This window comes from Sparus aurata, chromosome 11, assembly GCF_900880675.1.
Source record: "Sparus aurata chromosome 11, fSpaAur1.1, whole genome shotgun sequence".
In the NCBI taxonomy this organism is placed as follows: domain Eukaryota; kingdom Metazoa; phylum Chordata; class Actinopteri; order Spariformes; family Sparidae; genus Sparus; species Sparus aurata.
In genome coordinates this window covers 24,286,095-24,308,380 of record NC_044197.1, presented here as the reverse complement: position 1 = coordinate 24,308,380, position 22,286 = coordinate 24,286,095, and the positions used below count along the sequence as shown (strand labels likewise).

At 40.6% G+C, this 22,286-nt stretch overlaps 2 protein-coding genes across 2 annotated transcripts; one reads left to right on the top strand and one right to left on the bottom strand.

Moving 5' to 3' along the window:
* The first annotated feature begins 3,038 nt into the window (after positions 1-3,038).
* LOC115591569 (ras-related protein Rab-3A-like) lies at positions 3,039-8,438 on the top strand. Its single transcript, XM_030433687.1, is given in 6 exon segments — positions 3,039-3,050; positions 4,458-4,624; positions 5,492-5,514; positions 5,517-5,544; positions 5,546-5,613; positions 6,836-8,438. Coding segments are annotated over 6 exon segments (489 nt in total). The 3' UTR covers positions 7,027-8,438.
* Positions 8,439-13,260: 4,822 nt separating this feature from the next.
* Positions 13,261-15,456, bottom strand: LOC115592014 (transcription factor jun-D-like). Its single transcript, XM_030434474.1, has one exon. The coding sequence runs from the start codon at positions 15,177-15,179 to the stop codon at positions 14,358-14,360; it is 822 nt and encodes a 273-aa protein (XP_030290334.1). The 5' UTR covers positions 15,180-15,456; the 3' UTR covers positions 13,261-14,357.
* Between the last annotated feature and the right edge of the window lie 6,830 nt (positions 15,457-22,286).

Sequence of the window (22,286 nt, the reverse complement as noted above, 5' to 3'; positions counted from 1 at the left end):
TGTGTAAAAACATTGCAACTATTGTTCCAGCGATGTACATGTTTGTTTGCATGTGTTACCCGTTCTGAGTCCTGGGTCACCAGACATTAGTGTGGCTAACACCTTTCTGACACCTTTCTGAATCCACAAATGCAACATTTACACAGCAGTTGGTCAGATGTGTGGAGATGAAAACGTAAGAATCCAGCCTCTCTTTTTTCATTATTTACACCACTGTTTCTGTTAGTTTTCGTGTCAACAGCTTGCTGTAGCACTATGAAAACCTTTCAGGGAGGATTGTCCTAAAATGTGTGCCATTATTCCCATACAGTTTTTAAACAGATGTTGCATCTCCTCCGTCTCTATGACAGTTGGCTTTTCACCCCGCCTTGTTGTGTGTCAGTTTATGAAGAATCTTTATTTTATCACATAGTCACACAGTGTACAGCTGAGTGAAACTGGATCTCTGCAAGTAACCCATCTCAGAGGAGAGGCCAACATACTGTACAGCGCCCAGGGACCAGCTCCATATCGTAGCCCGTGCCTGGTGGTGTGAAGTGCACTGACCGGAGAATTCAGCTATTACACATGGATGTTTTGATGGTGGGGGAGATCCCAAGCCCACCCAAAACTCCACACAGAAAGGGTTGCAGGCGCAGAGCCTTCTTGCTGTGAGGCAACGTGCGCCATCATAGTGTCAGCAGCAACAAACACTTTTGCTCATGGTGGTTTGTTTTGAGCCTCGATACCAGAGGTACATCTGAAGGCTGTTTAAAAGGCTGGTAAGCTGGATACTCATGAAAGAGAGAGACAATGCTAAATCATTGTGATTCTGACTTGAACCTTTGAGACAAAGCCTGAATGTGAGTCACATGTTATTAATGAGACCTAATAATACAGCAAATAATATTTCCTAAGACGTTTCGTAAAATGTTCAACGGTTCTTGTTCGTTGTGAGACTCTGCCCTGTGGTGCCGTTTTATTATGCAAACTGTCCTCAGATGGCGCTTTGCTCTGTACAGCCTGCTCGTCCAGCTCACCCCTGGAGTAGAACATGGTAAACAATAAAGACAATGACAGGGTTGCAAAACACAACACAGGTTGGTGTCTTTTCAGAAGTAACCACAATCACAAAGCAGAGACAAGCTGTAGGGCTCAAGCTCCCTGAGCTGCAGGAAACTGGTGGTTTAGTATCACAGTGTTGATCATGACACCTTTTTTTTACCTTGACTACACGTTCTGCCGCCGACAGAGCTGTGATTGTGAGCAGGGCAGTGTGTGTGTGCGTGTGCATGTGTGTGTGTGCGTATGGTTGTCGCTGTTGTCAGCCTTTGCCAGGTCTTGCCTCTAGTAAGGAAGACTCGATTGGCCAATCAGAGCATGAGAAACAGATGACTGGGTGCTCTCCCCTCCCCCATTACTACACATCTCCCCGAGTATCCATCCCTTACATCCTCTGCACACGTGTACACACACTCGCTCACACACACACATACAAAACACACATGAAATCCCCATCCCCCATCTCTCAGCAGTTCTCTCAGCTGACGGTAAAATGAAAATGGTCAACATACAGAATGTATATTTATTTCACAGTGTGCAGTTAATCCCATTTACATAGATTCATGCTTATGTTCTGAGTCATTTGAACATAATCTCACTTGAATGGGGCACCCTTTCATTATGCTGAATACTATAACGGCTACATTCATAGTGTCAGCACCCATGGGTGTAGGTGTTAGGGTTGTAACTGCTATTTCCTCCTTTGTGAAAACATCGGCTGAAAAAATGCTTTCGGAAACATATTTTTAGTGTAATGATTTAACGATAAGATGTGATATGGTATTGTTTGATGTCGTCTGTCTGCCTTAGTGTTTCCTGTTTCAAAACGCCCCAATAGCCAAAACTAAACCCGCCCAACCTGCGGTATCTCACCCATCAGCGGGAGGTTTTATTGGTCTGATACAGCACTGTGCATTCCGTTTATTGGAGGCTTTCTACCTTTTATACAAGATGGAATACCTCAGCCCTTTTCTCTGTTTTATTAATCTTAATTGTTGAGGAATTGTAGCAGTCTAGCCTAATGAGACAGAATCACTTCCCATATCTCACCTTTTGACACCAGTAGATAGCACCACATAGCATTTGTATAGACCGATTATTGGGACTCATATAAGGCATTTTTATGATTACTAACATTGGTTTTTTTTTTAAATATCTGATTGCCGATTAGATAAAATATATATTTATATATGTATAATGATTAATCAAAATTAATAAGCAAAATGTTCTAGCTAAAGTTATCAAATAAATGAAGTGGAGTGAAGGTATAAAGTAGCGGAAAATGGAAATACTCGAGCAAAGTACCTTGAAATTGTACTTAAGTACAGGACTTAAGTAAACTGTATGTGGGCAATTTCCATCACTGCTTAATCCCCATTTTGAGACTAAGAATTTTAAGTTTCCTGTAAATGTTCCAATTATCAGTCTCCTGAATTGTTAATATTCAGCCCTGAAATAGCCATATCGGTCGACCCCTATTATAGAAAAAACACAAACTTTGTCATGTCTTTACAGGCAAGTTTTTCTGCTCCTTGGTTTTCCTTTTTGTTCCCTCCACCGTCCATGCAGTCGCCACTTCACTTTGTTCCCCACATCACATAGCCTCGTGGTGTCTTGGTTTTGACTCGTGTACCTTTGAATTAAATCAGACTTTCTTCAGTGTACTTGTGAGTCTAGGAAGCAGGGAAACCAACGAACGAGTGTTTATTTGAAGAGAAAGCTCTTATAGTCTTTAACAAAAACACACAGAATGTTCCTGTAGTCTAGCACAGACACAAGAGTTATAGCAAATAGAAGATTATCCTGGTTCACCTCTGTTACACAATCAAAAGTAAGGAGAAACTGTTCAATAATAACTTTGATAATAACAGATATTTTCCCTCAGTGACCCTCCCTTTTTTCGCACATCCATATCAAAGTTAATCAATCTGCTCACAAGCCAGGGGCTCATCTAAAATGTTCACAGTTTAAACTGTTTTCAGGGCTCTTGGTGAAAGATGAGTACTCGAGTGAGTGAGTTCATTATGTAACACCACTCGGTGCTACCTACACGGACATTTGAGGTATAGAGCTGCAGCTCCTGAGCGTCCTGCAGCACACTGAGTGGATGAGCAGGACATAAACTGCAGAACATTAGAACCAACAATATGGAGCTGCAGCTCCCTAAATATAGATGTCATACAATATTCTTGTGACCTGAGGAGGATCATGTGTGATTGAGTGAATAGACACATTGATGAATCCAAGAGGAGAGAAACTGAGCAGAATGTGTTGTATGTGTACACATTTATGGACTCTCTGTGTCAGGGATTGTACACTGAAGGCCAATGGTTAAGTCGCTGAAGCATTCAAAGGAAGCATATGAATACTTTATAGACGGTTTATAACTCATTATTATCCCTCTAATGTTGCCGTAATATTTATGTGATCATTCAGCAGGGATTCTGGTCATGAAAATACACCTACAGTTAAAGCCACCTCAGTAACAAAACATTTTCGAAGCGACATGACTACAGATACAGAGCCCCCTTTAAACAGTAAAAAAATCACCTTATACTTACACCTGGTTACCTCCACCAGACTTTGCAGTTGTTGTCAAGTGTTGAAGTTGGATCATGAGCTGCTCAGCTCAGAGAGAGACGCAGGACGTTGGGAAACAGAAACACCAGGCTTCAGTTCCCTGAGCATTCATTAGACTTAAACTCTGAAATTCAACCTCGGCTTTTGTGTCAAAGGAGAGAGAGGGAAGGAGGAAGAGGCAGAGCTCTCAGCGAGTTGATGACATATAACCTGCTGGCGGAAAACAGGAGAGGCCTTTTGAAGCTCTTGAATATTTGAGTCATTTCTAAAATAACTTTCGGAATCTTTTGTACCTTAAACAAACTCCAGGCATCACATAAACACAGATACAAACAGGTTATTACCACAATCTGTGTACTTCGGCAAACTGCTCTGACTTCAAAGCTTTTAATTTGTAATTTCCTACTCTCACGGGGTCTTTGTTCCATTTTTTGTTTTTTGTTTGTGCTCTTAATGTTTTATTAGGACAGTGAATTATTAATGCAGGATAGAAGATTGGTGCACACGACACGCACAGCTGAGTGGTGATGGGCTGTAAACCAATTTGGACTCGGGTCTCTGAAGACAAAACCAGGCTGGTTAAAAGTAGAGAATGTTTTCAACGACATCAAATTTATGTACCTCTTTTATTTGTATTTTCCTGATGCCTTTTGCTTCAAAGTTAGAAACACAAAATAGGTTTATTTTGATAGAATGAAATTGTCAGATTTGCAAAGCGTTTGCTAAAAAAACCCCACTTCTTCTGCCAAATGTCTGACATGTGTGAAATGAGGACAAATGACCAGTTAGACTGTCTGCAGACCTGAAAGTTTGTTTTCCATCTAACCTGTAATGAGTTCATAAAAACATCTCTAACTGCTGCTGTTCCTCTTTTGCAATTCCAGGACACGGCGGGTCAGGAACGTTACCGCACCATCACCACGGCCTACTACCGAGGAGCCATGGGCTTCATCCTCATGTACGACATCACCAACGAGGAGTCATTCAACGCTGTCCAGGACTGGTATGTGATTGGCTCAGAGGTGTGTGAGAGGGGCGCTGCGTGGATGATGGATCAGGTGGTGTCTTGATAATGGGCACGGGACTGGAAATAGATGTCGAGATATTGTAGATTGATGATCCAGTTCGGGTTTCTGTTCGTATTGTTTTATCTGTGGCTGCAGAGGAACCGGATGCTGCGCCGATCATTATCTTTATCCTTTTCGTTTCCTGTCGGTGTCATTTCTCTGCTCTAAAGTTACTCCCATTGTCCTTCAAGAAAAAGTTTATCCTATTTCATTTTTCCCCACATTAATACCAAATGTCAAAGTCCAAGTTTCATTTTCATTGGTCCTTCATCCTTTTTCTTGTCATCAGACTGGACACACCTCTTGTTTTTAGGTCCAATGTGGCTGGACAAAACCAAAAGTCTTGTTCACTGTAGAAACTGTAACAACACTTGTGGGGGTTTTTGCATCTTCGAAAAATAACGTTCAGTTAGACAAGACAAATTCACTAATAAGCAGTGGTAGAGGTGCTACTCAAATCGTGATTTCACTCAGTGGCTAAGTTTGCATTGTGGGTAATAGGGTTTAGGTGCCAGGTTTTGAGAAGGATGAAGACTGCACATGGAATAAATAAAGGAATATTTCTGGTTCTGCTGGTAAATTGTCCAACAGAGCCCAACAGTGTAGAGGAGTGCAGTGTCAGACCAGCGGACTGCAACACTCCAGCGGCTGTTCTGGGCTGAAAACTACACAGAAAAAGTCTTTATATTCTGATTGGGAGTCATGTGAGAGCAATGATTCAGACTCCAGGGACACGTTCAGCTGCAGTGTGATCAGTGTGTCCTCTGAGTTGGCCTCTCGACTGCTGGTGTGTTGGTTTGCAGGTCGACTCAGATCAAGACGTACTCGTGGACAACGCCCAGGTGCTGCTGGTAGGAACAGTGCGACATGGATGATGAGCGAGTGGTGAGCGGAGACAGAGGCCGGCAGCTGTCTGAGCACCTCGGTGAGTTCATGGTGTACGTGCGCACACACACACACACACACACACACACACACACACACACACACACACACACACCACACACTTCATATCTATGACTCACTGTTGGGTACACAGACCTGAAGTTACTCAATGAATACATAGATTTCACCCAAAGTCTTTTAAAGGAACAGTTCACCCCAAATGAAATCGATGAAGACAAGAAGGTTGTTGTTTTTTTTTAGCTAAAGGTCAGGTTAAGATAACACATTTGAAATTATAAAATGTTTCATGACCTAGTTACTTGATATGATCTACAGACATCGTGATGCAGTTTCATATAGTTACTACTTTTCTTCCACTGAAGAGCGAGATGTAAATATCACACAGGAACTCCTGTTTTGTTTTTCAAGCTGACCAAAAAGTATAAAAAGGTCCAGTAGATGCAGCGTTAATCCTTTGGAAATCTCTGACCTGTCGATTTACGTCCACTTAAAGTGCTCGCAGGCTGAGGTTGTTATTCTTGGTGTCTGACAACAGCACCCAAAACGATTCTTCAGATGATTTTCGACCTTTGGAACCCAGAAGTCTCGCTCTGTTGTCTTGCGAGTTGACTCATCTCAGTTGTTGCCTCGTCTTGATTGTCAAAAGCAGTTCATTATTCACCCACGGCTTGGAAATAAATTCTTGCTTGCAGTTCCTCTAGGCAAATGTCAAACTCCTCTCTTGAACTCTGACTCATGTTTCCACTGTCGTCTTCCTGCGGCAACCCAGCTCTCGTAATATTTCTTCGTAAGATTTCTCTTTGAGCGAGACTTGGTGTTTTCTGGTTTCTCGGAATCTCTTTATTAACAAAAGGCCTCTCTGTAGGCATTGTTTCCGTAAAGTTTTCAGACTCTTACAAAACAAGCTCAGCCTGTCAGTTGCAAAAAACTTAACTTTGACTGTCGGAGCCCCCAAGGTTTACATCGTGGCCACTGCAGTCTTGTCGCAGCCGCTTCACTTCTAAAGCTTCCTCCTTGGCTGAGCTGTGACTCAAGATACCTTAGTTGGGTGCTGATTTCTGGAAAGAGACATCGCTGTTGGGCTTTTCAATTTTTGGAAGTTTTAAGCACCCACATGCAAGGTGCCATTTAGCTCTATTATATTATAATATCTACACAGATAAATAGCGCAACAGGAAAACGTGTTTATGACACATATTTGAGATGAACTGAGCCTCTCTCCTGCCCTTTTCCCTTTCAAGGTTTTGAGTTCTTCGAGGCCAGCGCCAAGGACAACATCAATGTGAAGCAGACCTTCGAGCGCCTGGTCGACATCATCTGTGAAAAGATGTCTGAGAGCCTGGACGCTGGAGATCCCGCCGTCACGGGGGCCAAACAGGGGCCCCAGCTGACAGAGCAGCCTGCTCCTCCTCACCAGGACTGTGCATGTTAAAGCTGACTACAGCCCCGTTTCTTCCCTACTCCCTCCTCAACCTCCTCCTCCTCCCTCCTCTTCCTCTAGCTGGACCCCAGGGCCTCGGGTCCATACTCCATCACCCTTTCTCACTCACTTTCCTGCTTCTTTCTGTAACCTAGTAAGGATCGCTAGCTGCGGCTCTCAAGAACCAGGCTGAAAAGTGTCTGAAATCCTCAGAGGTGTTCGTGGAACGGTGCTCGAGGTGTTTGCTTCTGGGTCCTCCTCATAAAGGAGCTAAAAGGTGTCAGTTTTGTGATCAGCGCGGGTGTTGGTCTGATGCCAAAGCAAGTTCAATCAAACTGTGTTTCAGACTCTTTGCAGCACCGGTTCTTGAAGGTTCCCCACCCCTTCTTCAGTTGTCTCCCTGTTCCTCGGTGTGGTTTTAAAAGAAGGATTTGACGGCGTCCGTCCTCAGAGTGCCATTTAAATCCTTCCGATGTTTACAGTACTTTGTTTAAATGTCTTGAAAAGATGTCAGCCTCGGATTTAGTGAAGGCCACAGTGGAGTAAATGAGGGAGGGCTGATCCAGCTGAAAACTGCTCTGTACTGATGCGTTACGTTTGATTCTACACAGAAGCGTTCTGTGTTTCAGTTGTCTCGCCTGGCATCCATACATGGATATGTCAGGTATTAGCAGGTATTTTGTTTTCATTATTCATCTGAGCCTTTTTCGTTTGGCCTTTTTTATGTTTTTACATTTCTTTGATTTTGTATTCTGGTGCCCCCTTTTATTCTTTCCATGCATTAAACACCAGGTGGGAGAAAAATATGAACAAGATAGAGCTAGGTTAAAAAACATAGCAAAAAATAAAGAGACGCATTTTATTTAATTATATTTATTTCAGATGTACATATAAATGTTGTGCAATATATATATATATAATATCTACAGGTATGCATTTCTGGAAATGAATTTTAAAAGGAATGAAGTTCTATGAGGATAGTATCAAATATAGAAGATCTGTGGTGTCGGGTTTGTTTGGGTGATGTGTGGCAGCTCCTCCGTGAGTTGTTTCTTTTCCCGCTCGGTTTGGTCTCATGCTGCTTCAAACTTTCTCCACCGACAAAAAATATTCAGCGGAGCCATTTGAATCTGAAATGCGAGTTGGGAAATTCCCAACATGTTTATCATCCTCCAATCCACTCAGTGTGACTCCCAACACTATTACTAATAAAGGGATACACTCTGAGCTGCATCATACGTGTTGTTTAAAGCCAGACAGTGACTGTAGTGATTTGAGTCCCTCCAAAGTCTTATGGTGGCAAGTGTTTTGATGCTTTTGCCTCAAGATGTTATTGTCCCTGCTGTCACTGAGAGACAGTGTTAAAAAATTAAAGGATATCTGAAAAGCATTTTTGGGCAACACAGCTGTGCAGTTGTGCTCGCTGCAACGCTGCATAATGACATCACAGTCTTTGTCTGATGGCTGACAGACTTGGAGGCGGCAAACATTTAGTCGGATAATCACAGCTGCTTTATCAAATATAAAACAATAATCACTCAGAACAATTCGACATTCTCTAGCACATGATTGAACGGGTTGGAGGATGCGAGCAATGTTGTTTTTGTTTCGATAGTCTTTATGGTATTTTGCCTTTATCGGATTGTTTGAGAGGAAACATCAAGGGAGAAATCTGACACTCAGTACATGTCACGCGGCAGAAATCTTCGCTTGGTCATCACATCACTGAAACTACTGGTAGTGTCTTAATGAGTCACCACAATCAAGTTTGATTGACAGGAATACACAGTACGCTGCCCTACAAAGCCTAACCACAGTTACTACTCTATGAAATTTAGGAAGGGGCTTCAGTTGTTTAATTTTTTTTTTTAGAGCAGTGGTTATGTTCCTGTTAAGTATGTGTTATTTGGGTAATGTTCTTGTCTTAAAATCATGATCAATGATTTGACATGTGAAAAAAAATGACAGCATTCTTTGACCTGAAAAAAAAATATAGGTTGTGCAACGATAAACTGTAGTTACTACAATCGTCTTCTTGTCTTCTTCCTGAGCACATCTTCTTTCTTAACACATCATTCAAGCCATCCTTGTGTATAATTTTGTGCCGTGTGACGCACAACCCCAGAAAACTCAAGGCAGAGCGCAGTACCTACACTTACTGTGGTCTGTCATGGTTTTTGATTGGATTTTTGTTTTTACTGCCATTTTTACATCCCTTTTTCTCCAAGATAGAGCAAGTTTGAACCTAATGTCCAAAGATATTTTAAACATTTAAAAGTTCTATTTTAGTCATAAAACTCATTTGGACACTGGAGTTCCTGCGCTTCGGCCTCGTAGTATCAGCAGTATTCGCGATACAGAGATAAAACACACATTTCTTTAACAGTAGCTGTGTCACACAGCTTTCAAACAGCTGGTCAGATGTTTTTTTTTAAAGTAGATCGCACTGAAACAGACTGTACCTAGGATCAGACATGTGATGTGTTTGCAGTTCACATCAGTTTAAATGCATTACTTTGAAACATGTTGAAGAGACAGGACTACAGAACCATTTATGCGCTCAGCAATTTAACGTTTCCTCGCCCACAGTGAGACCTCTTCAGAATCAGTATTACAGAGTCTGCTTGTATATTTGTGTGTAATGTTCTCCACACTGCTCACTGTTCAGGTGAAGTACGGACGGCACTGTTTAAAGTCAAACAAGCATCAAACAGCTGGAGGCTGTTCACAAGCCCGGTTGCTGCTGAGTTCTGCGAGTCCACGCGGGAATTAAATGTTCTGTTCTGAGGTTTTATTGGTTCCAAGATGCTGTGTAACCTCACCACGTATCTGCTAACAGCTGCTCCAAGTCTGCATAGCATCACCCCCCTCTGGGATTGCCGGTAATTCCTTTGTTTGGCTTCATCAAAGATTGCCAGAGAAGCAGCTCTGTTTTTACTCCCAGAAGAAACAGTGTGTTAAAACAGGTGCTGCGTGTCGGACTGAAGTGAAGTCTGGCCAAATTCCGAATACTTTTGTGTCACTTTTTATTTCAGGATGGCTTTTCTTTCCAGTTAGAGCAGACATGGATGGATGGCGATTGAGAAGGCAAAGCACCATAAAGATCATTGCGACGATCGAAACCTTTCACCTTTCACCTTTTGAACCTGAATCAGAAAAGCATTTATCCTAACCGTCAAGAAGTGTAGCATTCAAACAATCAATCCCGGATGAGCCGCTGACTATTAGAGCTTGAGAAAAATGCGGCCCGAGTCAAAGTGTGGCGACCTCATCAGACAGGAAGTGATGATCACAACAAACCTCTGTTTTCGATCCTGCGTATATTTTACTTCTTACTGGTTGTGACTGTTTCTTTTCCGGTAAAAAAAAATCCAAACTTTTAAAACTGTTCTCCTTTCTAATATGTCTTCCTCTCTATATAAACCAGATCTGTAAATACTGTACCTTTTGAGTCATATGTGTGGATTGTGTTGTATCGACTCAGGCTTGCAACAAAGAAAAAAAAAAAATCAAGGGGGAAAAAAGAGGAGAAAAAGTCAACACTAGCAGTAAAAACCTGAAAAACCCCAGAAGAGCCATGTTGTACTGTATCTGCATTCATTTCTAGGCCTGCTCGTGAATGAATGTGTCACTCTGTTACAAAGCAATACACACTACAGCATCTACACGAAAAACAAACGCCATCAAGCTGGTAGAGGTTGCCGACTTTAGATCTTCTACTAGCACGCAGAAACGTGTACTTTATTTGGTCTCGTATCACTGCCTCTTCAAATCCTCCTCCGTTTGGGCCATCAAGATGAGAGAATATGCTGTGGATGTTTTTATCTGTACTTTGTGGTAAAACAATAAAAAGTTACTAACAATCAGTTGATTCTTGTTTTTGAAGATTTTGTGCGGTTGGGGGTGAGATAGTACATTAACTCCACTACAGCGCTTTTGGGGCCAATTTTTGATGTTCTGCTTCTTTATACTTCCACTGACTTTTTACTCGCACCAAACATATCTCATAACTTCATTTACTGGTTGTTTTTCCACACTGCACGCTGCATCAGAGCCAAAATAGCACAGTTTCAGATAAATGTGTTTTAAATCGCAATGGAATATCAAAGAAATAACAAACAAAAAAAAGGATTTTGATCTCCAGAAAATGCAGAATATCAGATCTGATAAACTGACTGATATTTGATCAACTCACGGTAAACAGTATATAAATACACATGGATATATGTATAATGAGTTTGTTGTTTTGTTCTTTGTTATTTAAGTACTTTAAGACTTTTACTTTTTTGTTTAAAGTCATATTTTAACAACAAAAATATCAAAGTACTTAAATTAACTGACAACCAAGATCTGTGCTAACTTAAAAAAAACTTGCTGCATCTCCATTGTTGGACAGTAACGTTGAAATTCTGTTCAGTTTTATAAAATGTTTCAGTTTCAGCACTGAGGTTGTCACACTGGTGGCAAATGTTTGGCTGCTTCTCGTCCGACAGCCTCAAGATGTCACTGTTTCAGTCTTCACCTGGAAATGAAAAAAAAAAACAAAGTCACACAATGAAAACATATGTACATATATAGATATATACACAATTGTGAAGCTTGGATGTAGACATCAAGAAAAATGCAAAGTGCCAAGTTAGGTCAGTATGTCTCAGAAGGGACAGCAAAGGACTTCAGAAACCAGCTGTTCAAGTCAATTTTTTATTTTTCTAATATATTTGAGAATGTGATTACATGTTGCTTTCCACAGATTTATACTTTCCCAATTACAAAAGCATATCGAAACTAATGGAATATTTAATTTGAAGGTATCTCTGAATGTGTATTTGTCCTTAAACAGACTGTTGAAGGAGCGGAAATTAAAATTAATTAATAAAAAATAACCTCTTCAGCACCACTCAGGAAGTGCATCATTACATTACAAAGACAGCTTTGTCCATGAACTGTAATCAGATTACTTATCCAAAGACTACATCAAAATGATATAAATTGTAGGTAAAAAAAGAGGGAAAGAAAAAAAAGTATCATGATCTGAGCTCAGCAGAGTGACACTAAGCACAGGAAGCCAGTCAGTTAAGAAATAGCTGCTTTTGGCCCACGGTCCATTAATAAGCTTGTACCAAACAAATCAGTCATCATCTAAGCCATGAAAATGAAGTCATGAGTGTTGGGGAAGGCTTCAGATGGTGGGCTATTAGTTTCTGGTATCGCGGTCATCCTAACCCCAATCGACAAAATATTACCAAATGATTGTCCGTTGGGGTCATTAATTTCTTCCATTTCCCTACTATATTGTATGGTGCTATAAGGCCATTGAGCACAACATTTTCCAATGAATGTTATCTTATTAAGATTAAAAATTAACTGTATATCTAGACCATCACTGGATCAAAATAGTATGCTTATATATATACATATATATACAGTACATATCATACAGTAACTTAATACATATCATATACCACACCTATTTAGAGGGAAAACTATGGGATATACCATAACTGACCAATAACATAATGAAACAAAGGACATAAAAATGACTTTCTATAGCCACAATTTAACTGTGATAATATCAAGAGTGTCCTGCTTTTCTTATGATACTGACTGCTATTAACAAAAGCCACACAGTGTTTATTAAAAAGGCTAATAGAACCAATGTTCTGGTGTAATCCTGATATTAAGGACTCCGGTCATTTGATAATATTATAGGGAACAACATCTAATCAGATTGAATTCTGCATTGCTGGGTAATAAATAATATCTCAAATAAATCATTAATAGTCCACCCCCTTAATCTGACATCTGTGCAACGACCACTGAAGTCAAACATATCCTTATTTTCCTTTGGACAGCCTGGAGTTGTTCAAGGTCCAAACATGTTCAAGAAAATGTCCCTTCAACTATCAGTGCAGTAACATATTTTGTAATTTCCCAATTAACCAGCAGAGGGAGAAAGATACCAGGGGGATGATGTGATTCAGAAATATTGCACATATGGTTCCAAATACTGTTATTACACAACACTGGCTTCACTAATTCAATCTCCATCAGAGGAGGAAGCTATTAATGTACTATAATGACACACTGTTGACTTTTAGTTATGGTGTCAATGTTGTGCCAGCATACGTTAATTAAACTGAGCATGGTCTTCAAACTAATCGCTTTATTTTGTCAGTTTTGCACACAATGACTTGGACCATCAGTATGTGTTTGCCAACATGCATGCAAATGAGAGCTTCACCAAAATGGAGGAAACAGTGTTTATTGCCAGCAGCATTTAATTCAGAACGCAGCAGCATACAGCCAAGTAACTGTAGGCTAGAGGTGACAGCAACAGTCAGTGCAACAAAAAAGGTTACCACTCGTAACATTAAAACAAAGAACACATTGAATTTGAGACACAGTAGAGTAAAAAATAACAAAAAGATAAATACATGTGTTTGTAAAATGTTGACATTGATAAACACTGATTAAATTGCACCCTTTGACACCCAGCAGTGGGCAACATTCGAGTATGTCAACAACATGCAAACTAATTAGTCCATTATGTAGTCGATTGGTGTCATATCAAATGTGGGTGTGTGGACTTCTCTTACGACCAGTTCCTCATATATTAATCTGTGTCACATGTGTGTATATCACTGTACATATATTGAAAATCTGTTTGGTCCATGTTTGAGACTGTATACAGAAACAGCCAGTCTGTAAACATTTTTTACAGGAAAAAAAAATCTAGATTATATCCCTTTTGTCATTAAAGGTGAGCAAACAGCCCTCCCAGCAAGTGCCTAGTTCTCTCATCAGGGAATCTCATGACAAAATTTCTGCAAAAAAAAAATTGCAGTTCAATGTTGATTTGAGCACCAGTAAACATATATACGAGGTAGAACAGCATTTCAATCATCGAATATATCAAAGTGTAACACTCTTCATTTCGGCTTAAACCCAATCGACTAATTGGCGTCACTTAATTTAAAAATCGAGTGATTAATACTGGCGAATCATCTCCACTGGACGGAGGCGTGTGTGGAGATGTAGATCCTGGAAATTGCTTTTACTCAATAAAAATGCAACTTATCAGTATTATCTGATGGCCGATCAGAGCGAGAGAGTCTCATCACACATTATCCTACACTGTGTTCTACCAGGTATGATGATATCTTAGCTGATGTTCAGAGCAATTTAAACAGACCATTATTAATGTACAGTTTGGCCTACGCGGCCTGGCAATCATTCCCCTAGGGACGGCACATATCTGGGCTACATACAGAAAAACCAACATTAACAAAGTCCATGAAGCTTATATGCTGGTCAGTAGCCCAACTGCAGGTCATGTCCTCAGACTAGTGGACCTGGACTTCGTGTGGCAGCAGCTGGCAGCCGCTGTTGACATGGGTGAGGACTTTCTGCTTCAGCTGGGACACTTGCTCCCTCAGCAGGCTCGCCGTTGAGGCCAGATCGACGTTGTGGTTCTTCAGCGTTTTGACCTTGTCCTCCAGCCTGGAGATCCGCTCCAGTTTGCGCATCCGACACTTGGAGGCTGCAATCCGGTTGCGCAGCCTCTTCCTCTCGGCTTTCATGCGCTCCTGTGAGTCAATGTCGATGGGAGACAGCGGCGGACTGTCCCCGAAGCTCTGCACGTCGGGGACCGTCTGAGGCTCCTCCTTCAGCGGCTGGACCCGAGAGAGCTCGGGCTGCGGCGGGGCTGCCCCCAAATGATGCGACGGAGGAGGCGGGAAAGGGACGGTGTCTGTGGAGTAGTTGACGGTGGTTTCCAGCGGCCCGCTGCCGTAACTGCTCAAGTTCGTGTACACCGGTAGATCCGGCTGCACGGTGACCGGGGCGATGTTGGCGCCCAGGTCCAGGCTGCTGTTCGTCTGAACGGCTCCGCTCAGCTGGTTCTGCTTGTGCAGGTCCTCCAGCGCCTTGACGAAGCCCTCGGCGAACTCCTGCTCGTCCGTCACCGTCTTCGGGTAGAGGAACTGGGAGCTGGTGGGCGTCGTCGTGACCATCCCGTTGGACTGGATGATGAGCCGCTCCAGCTCCGGGGAGGCCAGTTTGAGCAGCCCCAGGTCCGGGGAGCTGAGGAGGCTCTCGGCGTCGCGGAGATGCGGCTTGAGGTCAGCGTCGTCCGCCAGGCTCAAGTTAATATCCTTCTTCATCATTATTTCCGTTTTTCGAAATGACTAGTCGACGTGTTCGGCGCTCCCTCAGAACGGAGCCGTGCCCATAACCTCAGAGGAACGAACGGCGCGGTTCAATGAATTATGTCCAGCCTCATTAATGTTTGAACACCTCCGCCTGCTGCTCGGACCTGACTGTACTGTGTGTGCCCGCTCGCGCCGCCTCGAGCTTTTCTAGGCTCGCACGTTCCATTATGTCACATCAGAGCACGCGCACTGGGCAGAAATGACGTTTTCCACACTTTTATTTTAATAACGCCGATCAAAGAGGCGCAGACGAGAGGGAGGTTTCACTATGTGCAGCTTTGCGGTGCCCATGGATTAAATGTATTTATTTAATTTTTTTTAGCGATGATGTATTTTTGTAGGCTAACCCGGAAGTGGTGAACCAGAATCTTTATTTACTGTGTGAATTTTAAGAATATATTAAAAGTCTGGCACTGATTGACACTCAGAAAGGTAACAAAACCCATTAAGTTGTACGAAGATCTTTTCTAACAAGAATAATGTGTTGTTTTGTACCTTTTCTTTCTCCTCTCTTTTACCTTACAGATTCAATTTGCAATAATGATTTATGATAATGTCTTGTTGTTTCTGTTCCTTTATATTTAGTACTTGTCCATCTGATGAGTTTGTATTATATTTGATTTTTTTCTATAAAGTTGATTAAAAAAGTAAAGCGTCATGAGATTACTTTGAGTCGTCTGGGCCCCTCAACAAAAAGCCAAAGGGATTTTTCCATTGGATTTTCAAATATTGCTGAAAAAAAAGCTCTGTAATAAATACTTGCATGTTTTGTCCAGCAAGATAATCTTCATAGATGAACTTTTAAAACCACTTTTGTGATTTCTTTAAGCGTAAATCTCTAGAAGTAAAAAACTAATCTGACGTTATAAACAGACTGCATTGTGGTCACGTTACTTTAACATCAGCAGCACTAAGTAGAGACGAGGGACCCGGATGTGCAAAAATGTTTACTGATTTCCGGGTTTAGGACTACAAACTACTTTTTAACTTTGTTTCAATTAATTAGAATATTTGTGTATTGTAGGCCTATAGAAAGCAGACTCACAGCCCTTCCGGTGAATTGACCTTATTTCAGAAAAATATTGTATGATAGTGAATTGAGAAAGATGATTTCGACCATGAAACACATGTGTGAGGTTTTGTCACGGTTTGTCATAAATTAAGTAAACTCGTCACAGAAAATGTATTAAAGAGTTAGTTCTGTGAACTGCTAATGTAAAGGACCAGCTTTAAATTGCTTAAGTTACGGGTTTGTTGAAAGTTCAACAAGACAATGTGACTAACGCCACTGTTGTCTGACTCATAATTCAGTAGTTTTATGACAAACTGTGACTTTAATGACCAGAAAAATTATAGCCACAAACATCATATGTGTAATTCACGGCACAATTCAAACATGATCAACAACATTATTTGTCTGCACTTACACACTGATTATACACTAGGAATAAGGGAATCCATTATGCTATATGAATGCAAGTCTGTGAATGACCATCAACATCCGTTCAAAGTGTTTGGGTTTTTCCTGGATTGCAAATGTTGATTGTTTTCCTCAGAAAGGAAGCTTAATTTTCCTTTCAACCACTGGCTGAGAGATGGGTTGTTTTTGTGGGTTTTCCCAAAACACAGCAACTCTATTTAGCCAAATATTACCTCTTTTTAAGTAACATACACTAGCTAAGTCCTAATCTCCAATTATTTTCCTTGATAAACAACTAGTATGAAGATTGTTATGCCTCTCTGTATGTTAAAGGTACTGACAGATGACACACATGCTCTTGCTTGATTATAGTTATAGGTACACACCCTTCTGTAATACCGGAGCATCTGAATAAGACTATGAGAAGTTGATGAAAGCTCCAGGAAAGAACAGTAAAAGGTCCTTCTTGTGTTAAAATTTTGTAAACTGCTATGCTGCTTAGGGCTTCAACAGAGTGGCTCATTTTATCAATAGATGATCTTTGGTAGCAGCTCTATTGCCATGGAGAGGAAGGAGAAACTACAAACACTGAGGTGGTACGTCGAGGTTTGATGTCATGGTGATTATTGACTGGTACTTGTGTTGTTTACATTTTCACCCCAGTATCATTAATATGTAAATTAAGTGTTATTGTTACCAAACAGGAAGATACAATGGAAGCGTCGTCTTGCATAATTTTGGACATGAAGCTAAGAAAACAGTTGACATCCTGCCGCGTACTTCTGCTGAGACATTAGTTGTATTCTTGCACGGCAGAATTAGGAGAAGTTGAATCTGAAACCCATCTGATTTCAACACTTCCTCTGGTCAGTTAAAAGCTTTCAAGATGTCTCTGAGTTGGTCTCGCACACAACACAGCCATCTGATGAAAAAGTCACATGATAATTTAAATTGCAACCCAAGAGTTTACATTTTGCATTACAGATTTTACTTTGCTTTTGTTGCCCATTTTACTTACAGCATTTTAGTTTAGCCTTTTTACCACCTCTCTTATAAGAGCATTTTTATTTTTTATTTCCATGATATCACCTCCTCCCACATCCAATAAACTAATTTCACTGAATAATCTTACAATGTTTTCTGACCAGTGCTGCTATCATTCATACAGCACTCACTTTTGTACACCTGCATACCACGTCTGTGTACTTCAAGCGGCAGTAAATATACTTAGAATTACTGTTCTAAAACTGTCCTCAGGTATTGAAATCATTATATTCCTGATAATTGCAGAAGTCTGTGTTTGGTTTCCTCCTTTCTCATATGATTTTTGCTCCTTTTCATAAATACACAGATGCAAACAGCAGACAATCAATTTATTAAGGCAAATATTTAATAATGAATCAAAACCCAAAAAGTATATGGAGCTAAATATCGTGTCTCTTGTGTCCTTCATCAAACAGTGGCTCTGGACTGTAAAGGGTTACACAGAGGGGGTATGTGCGTCACAGGTAGGCCCCATCCATCAGTGCAAAGCTTTGTGTGGGTGGATCACATGATAAAACCCTGTGATGTCAGATCTCTTAACGGTAGAGCGGAAATGGAGGTGTGTGTGTGTGTGTTTGTGTGTGTGTGTGTGTGCATGTGTGTGTGTGTGTGTGTGCCTGTGTTTGTGTGTGTGTGTGTGTGTGTGTGTGTGTGTATGTGTGTGTGTGTGTGTGTATGTGTGTGTGTGCCTGTGTGTGTGTGTGTGTGTGTGTGTGTGTGTGTGTGTGTGTGTGTGAAGGGTTGGGGTAAACCAACAGAGGAGAGATATTTTTGTCTGAATATCAGAGTAGTGAGAGTGGGGGTGTTGAGACTGAAGGAAAGAAAAGGGTAGCTGGAAAACGATGTAACGCACACACAGGACTTTCTTTCATTCTCTTTCCCTTTATCACAACCAAAATGTACAAAATGTGACATTTGGAGATAAGACAGTTTTTTAGTTTCTGCTACTGAAGTTTTGCGCCCTCTCATTTAACCATTGTCCATAAATGTTGAATTTGCTCTTTAGATATTGTACTTGTCAGGTCAAAGAATTTCCCCAATTTCTAGAAATCTAGTCTTGTAATCAATTTATTTAGCATTATCCCTTTTTCAAATAGCAAGTGTACATTAGATAATACTTCCAGTGAAAAAAATGACTGTAACGAATGTAGAATGTATTCAAATTGAATTCAGATTTTTCTTTCGTGTGACGAATCTGAAATTCAAAATGCTAAAATCCAATTTGGATTTTGTCATTGAGAATGCCGTAATCACTTTTATAAATGTTATAGACCCATGTCTCTCCTCCTGATGCAGTAAAAGAGAAAAAACATTTTCTGGTATCCATGCCCAATTTTCTCCAATCAGGACAGAGAACTCCATAAAGAGGCGGTCCTGTCTGCTCGAGGAACGCATTGAGAGCGTGAACCTCCTGTTTAATAGGAGGTTCACGTTCACGGTGCAACTGGGACAACTACCAACTCCAGTGTTCCTGGTGACGGCTTATACTACCAAACTGGTTAAGGGAGGAAAAATGCTTGAAGAAAAGAAATTGGTGCTTTGAGAGAAAACCAGGAGTTGTGCCAGTGTGGTGACGTAGAGAGGAGGGAGGGGATTGTGAAGTGCAAAATGGACTGGAAGAAAGCAGAAATGAGGACAACACTAAATGTACAATGGACTTTAATTTAAATTTCCAAGCACAACAACTAAATTTAAGAATAAAACTGTAAACTGGACTCATGAAACGCCAGCAGACAGCAAAGTAACAATTAAAAAATTGACTTTCCTGATAGAGATATTTACTGGATAAGCAGAACGTATGGATCAACAGCAAGTACATCTCCAGATGAAAAATCAGGGGCTCTACAAGAGTCATCCTCTGGGGAACAAGAATGTCTGTGCTGAATATCATTGTAATGCATCATATAGACCAGCTGACCACTGACAATGCCACCAAAACTCTAGACGACCCACCATAAATCTTTAAAAGGTGACACTAGAATGACCATGTACTGCTTATCAGGTAGGAAATCACTCAAAAACTCCATGTTTCCTTAATGACCAGGGCTGCCGACACAGGGCAGACATCAGGTCAGTTGTCTCGGGTCCGCAGATCTTGAAACCACCAGATCATTTTAAGAAACCTCAAGACAATTTCCAGCCTTACTAATGGTGACAAATCCATGTGTTTGTGGAGACAAATACAGGTATTTCAAGCAAAAACACAATATTTTCCTACCCTAACCGTGTGTTTTTTGTGCCTAAACCTAACCCGACCATAAGCACTGCTTTGTCACAACATAAAACAGAAAATGAACCTACAGAAACGTAAATCATAAAGAAATGTCAAGTTTCAACATATCCATTGTTTGTAGAAATGTACGATGCCAACATTTATGCTTGTGATTTTGTTGGCCTGTTGGGGTGAATATACCTGACATGATATTCAGAAATGTTCTACATACAAAACACTAAATAGCCCAGTAGTGTGTCATAATGTAATTATGTATCATATGACAGCTAAATAGTCGAAATACTTTGAACGAGAATCAACATGACGTGAAGAGTGGACTTTGGCCTCCGGCAATCATTTTTTATCGGTGATTGTGGGTTAACACTGCAAGCCAAGGCGGACAGGGATGAGCTGTCAGGAATGTTTGGCATGGGCTGGAACGGTTCAACTTCCGCTGTACCAAAGCCCAAAAGAGATCAGGAACGTTTTGTGCTGTACTGAGCAACATGTGGTTAATGTGTGGATCGTGCTTGAGGCCCTTTGAAGGTATTAATAGAAACAAGCGTCCATCTTCTGATGTGAGACAGAAACTTTAACGGTTGGCTTACTTTCATCTTCACATCTATGAATTTCTTGTGAATTTCCTGTGAGGGTCGAACACACAAGTGAAGAGTTTGGCAGTTTTTACTCGCAACTGATCTGGCAAGTGTACATGGACGTATGAAAATACTGAATAAGGCATTTTTTCAAAGATGTTTACTAGATAAATGTTGAGTCTTGATCCTCTGCAAAAATGTCACAGTGCCCGAGTGGCAGGTATGTGACTCTCTGTGGGCATGTGGGCTCAAAATAAAACAGATATCAAACGGCACCTTATCTTACATCTCATTTACCAGAACTTACATGTCTTTCACACGTGATCATTCCAAGTTTAGAGCAGTGGTTTTCAAACCTTTTGAGCCACAGACAAAGTCATAAAAAAGGGCAAGCCAAAATTTCAAATGTTAAATGTGAATTGGTTCTATGTTTCAATGGAGGGAGGAGAGTGTCAGCAGTATGGACTTTTCAACCTAATTGCCAGAAGTTCTGTTGCGCTAACTACGTTTCTTGAAAAAGTTTCAGTTTTTGTAGGTCGAGTTTTCTATTTTACTCTTGTCACAATGCTGTGTTTATGCTCTGGTTATATTTCAACACAAAGACCACTCAGATAGGGTTAGGAGTAAAAAATGTTTAGGCTTAAAACACCTGTTTGAGTCGCCACGATTCTAGACAGAGATGATCTGGCTTCCCTTGAAAAATATACAGTTTCGATGCCACAGAAAAGGCTGGAAATGTCCACAGGTTTCCTCAAAAATATCTAGTGGCGTGACTTGACACAACCAACATCACCTCCACTTCAGGATGTGAAAGGTGGCTAATAAGGTTTGGTTCAAATGTCAAACCTTGGATTTATCTGCGGTTTGCAGAAATGTTGACTGACAACTTTTTTTTCCTGGTTTTATCATCTTGTTAAAGGGACATGAATGGATTTTTGTTTGATGTGTTGTTAGGATTATATTCATTTCAGTGATACTTTGAGATTAAGACATATATTTTTTTGTTTGGTAAATAAGGTATTTAACAATTCAATAATACACATACACTTGTGTGAGTCCCACTAAACTGCTCCACTGGGTCTGATTGACGTAGTTTCAAAGTGTGGGTGAAGTTCCACACTCATGGAGGACGTAGGAACCCCATGAGCGAAATGTTGTGTGTTTACGTATGTGTGTGTGTGTGTGTGTATGTGCAAAATGTTGGTTTGCACACAAACACACCCACAATTTTGCACACTTTAACCACACATCCTGAGGCCTACACCTTTTCATGGTTAAACATTAGCTGTTGTAGAAACACAGATGAAAGTATCTGATATTTGACTCATATTTTCTTCCAGAATATGTTATAGTACTGCATGTATTTTTTATTAATCATTTACACCAAATTCACACTATTACTTCTCTTTTGTTATTTTGTATAATACTAATAATTATTGTAATTTCAAAATGTTTTTGTATTTATTATCATTTTACCACTACAACAGTCTTACAAAACCAGTACGATTTCATGTAATTTCTCCCCACATAAAACAATAGTAATGATCGTGTTCAGCAATGTCTCATTTACCTAAATTGTTTTTTTCCATTCATTTTCCAACCAGGCTCTGAAGGGAAAAAATGCAAATCACGTTACATTTTGCGGAAAATGTTTCGAACAGTCTCATGCAATTTTAATGTCACTCCTCAGGCTAAGTGTTTGATATTATGCTAAATATTTCCACAAAGTCAGACTTTTAATTTCTGCAGAGGACAGGATTTAATTGTCTGTTATACACCGTATCTGGAAT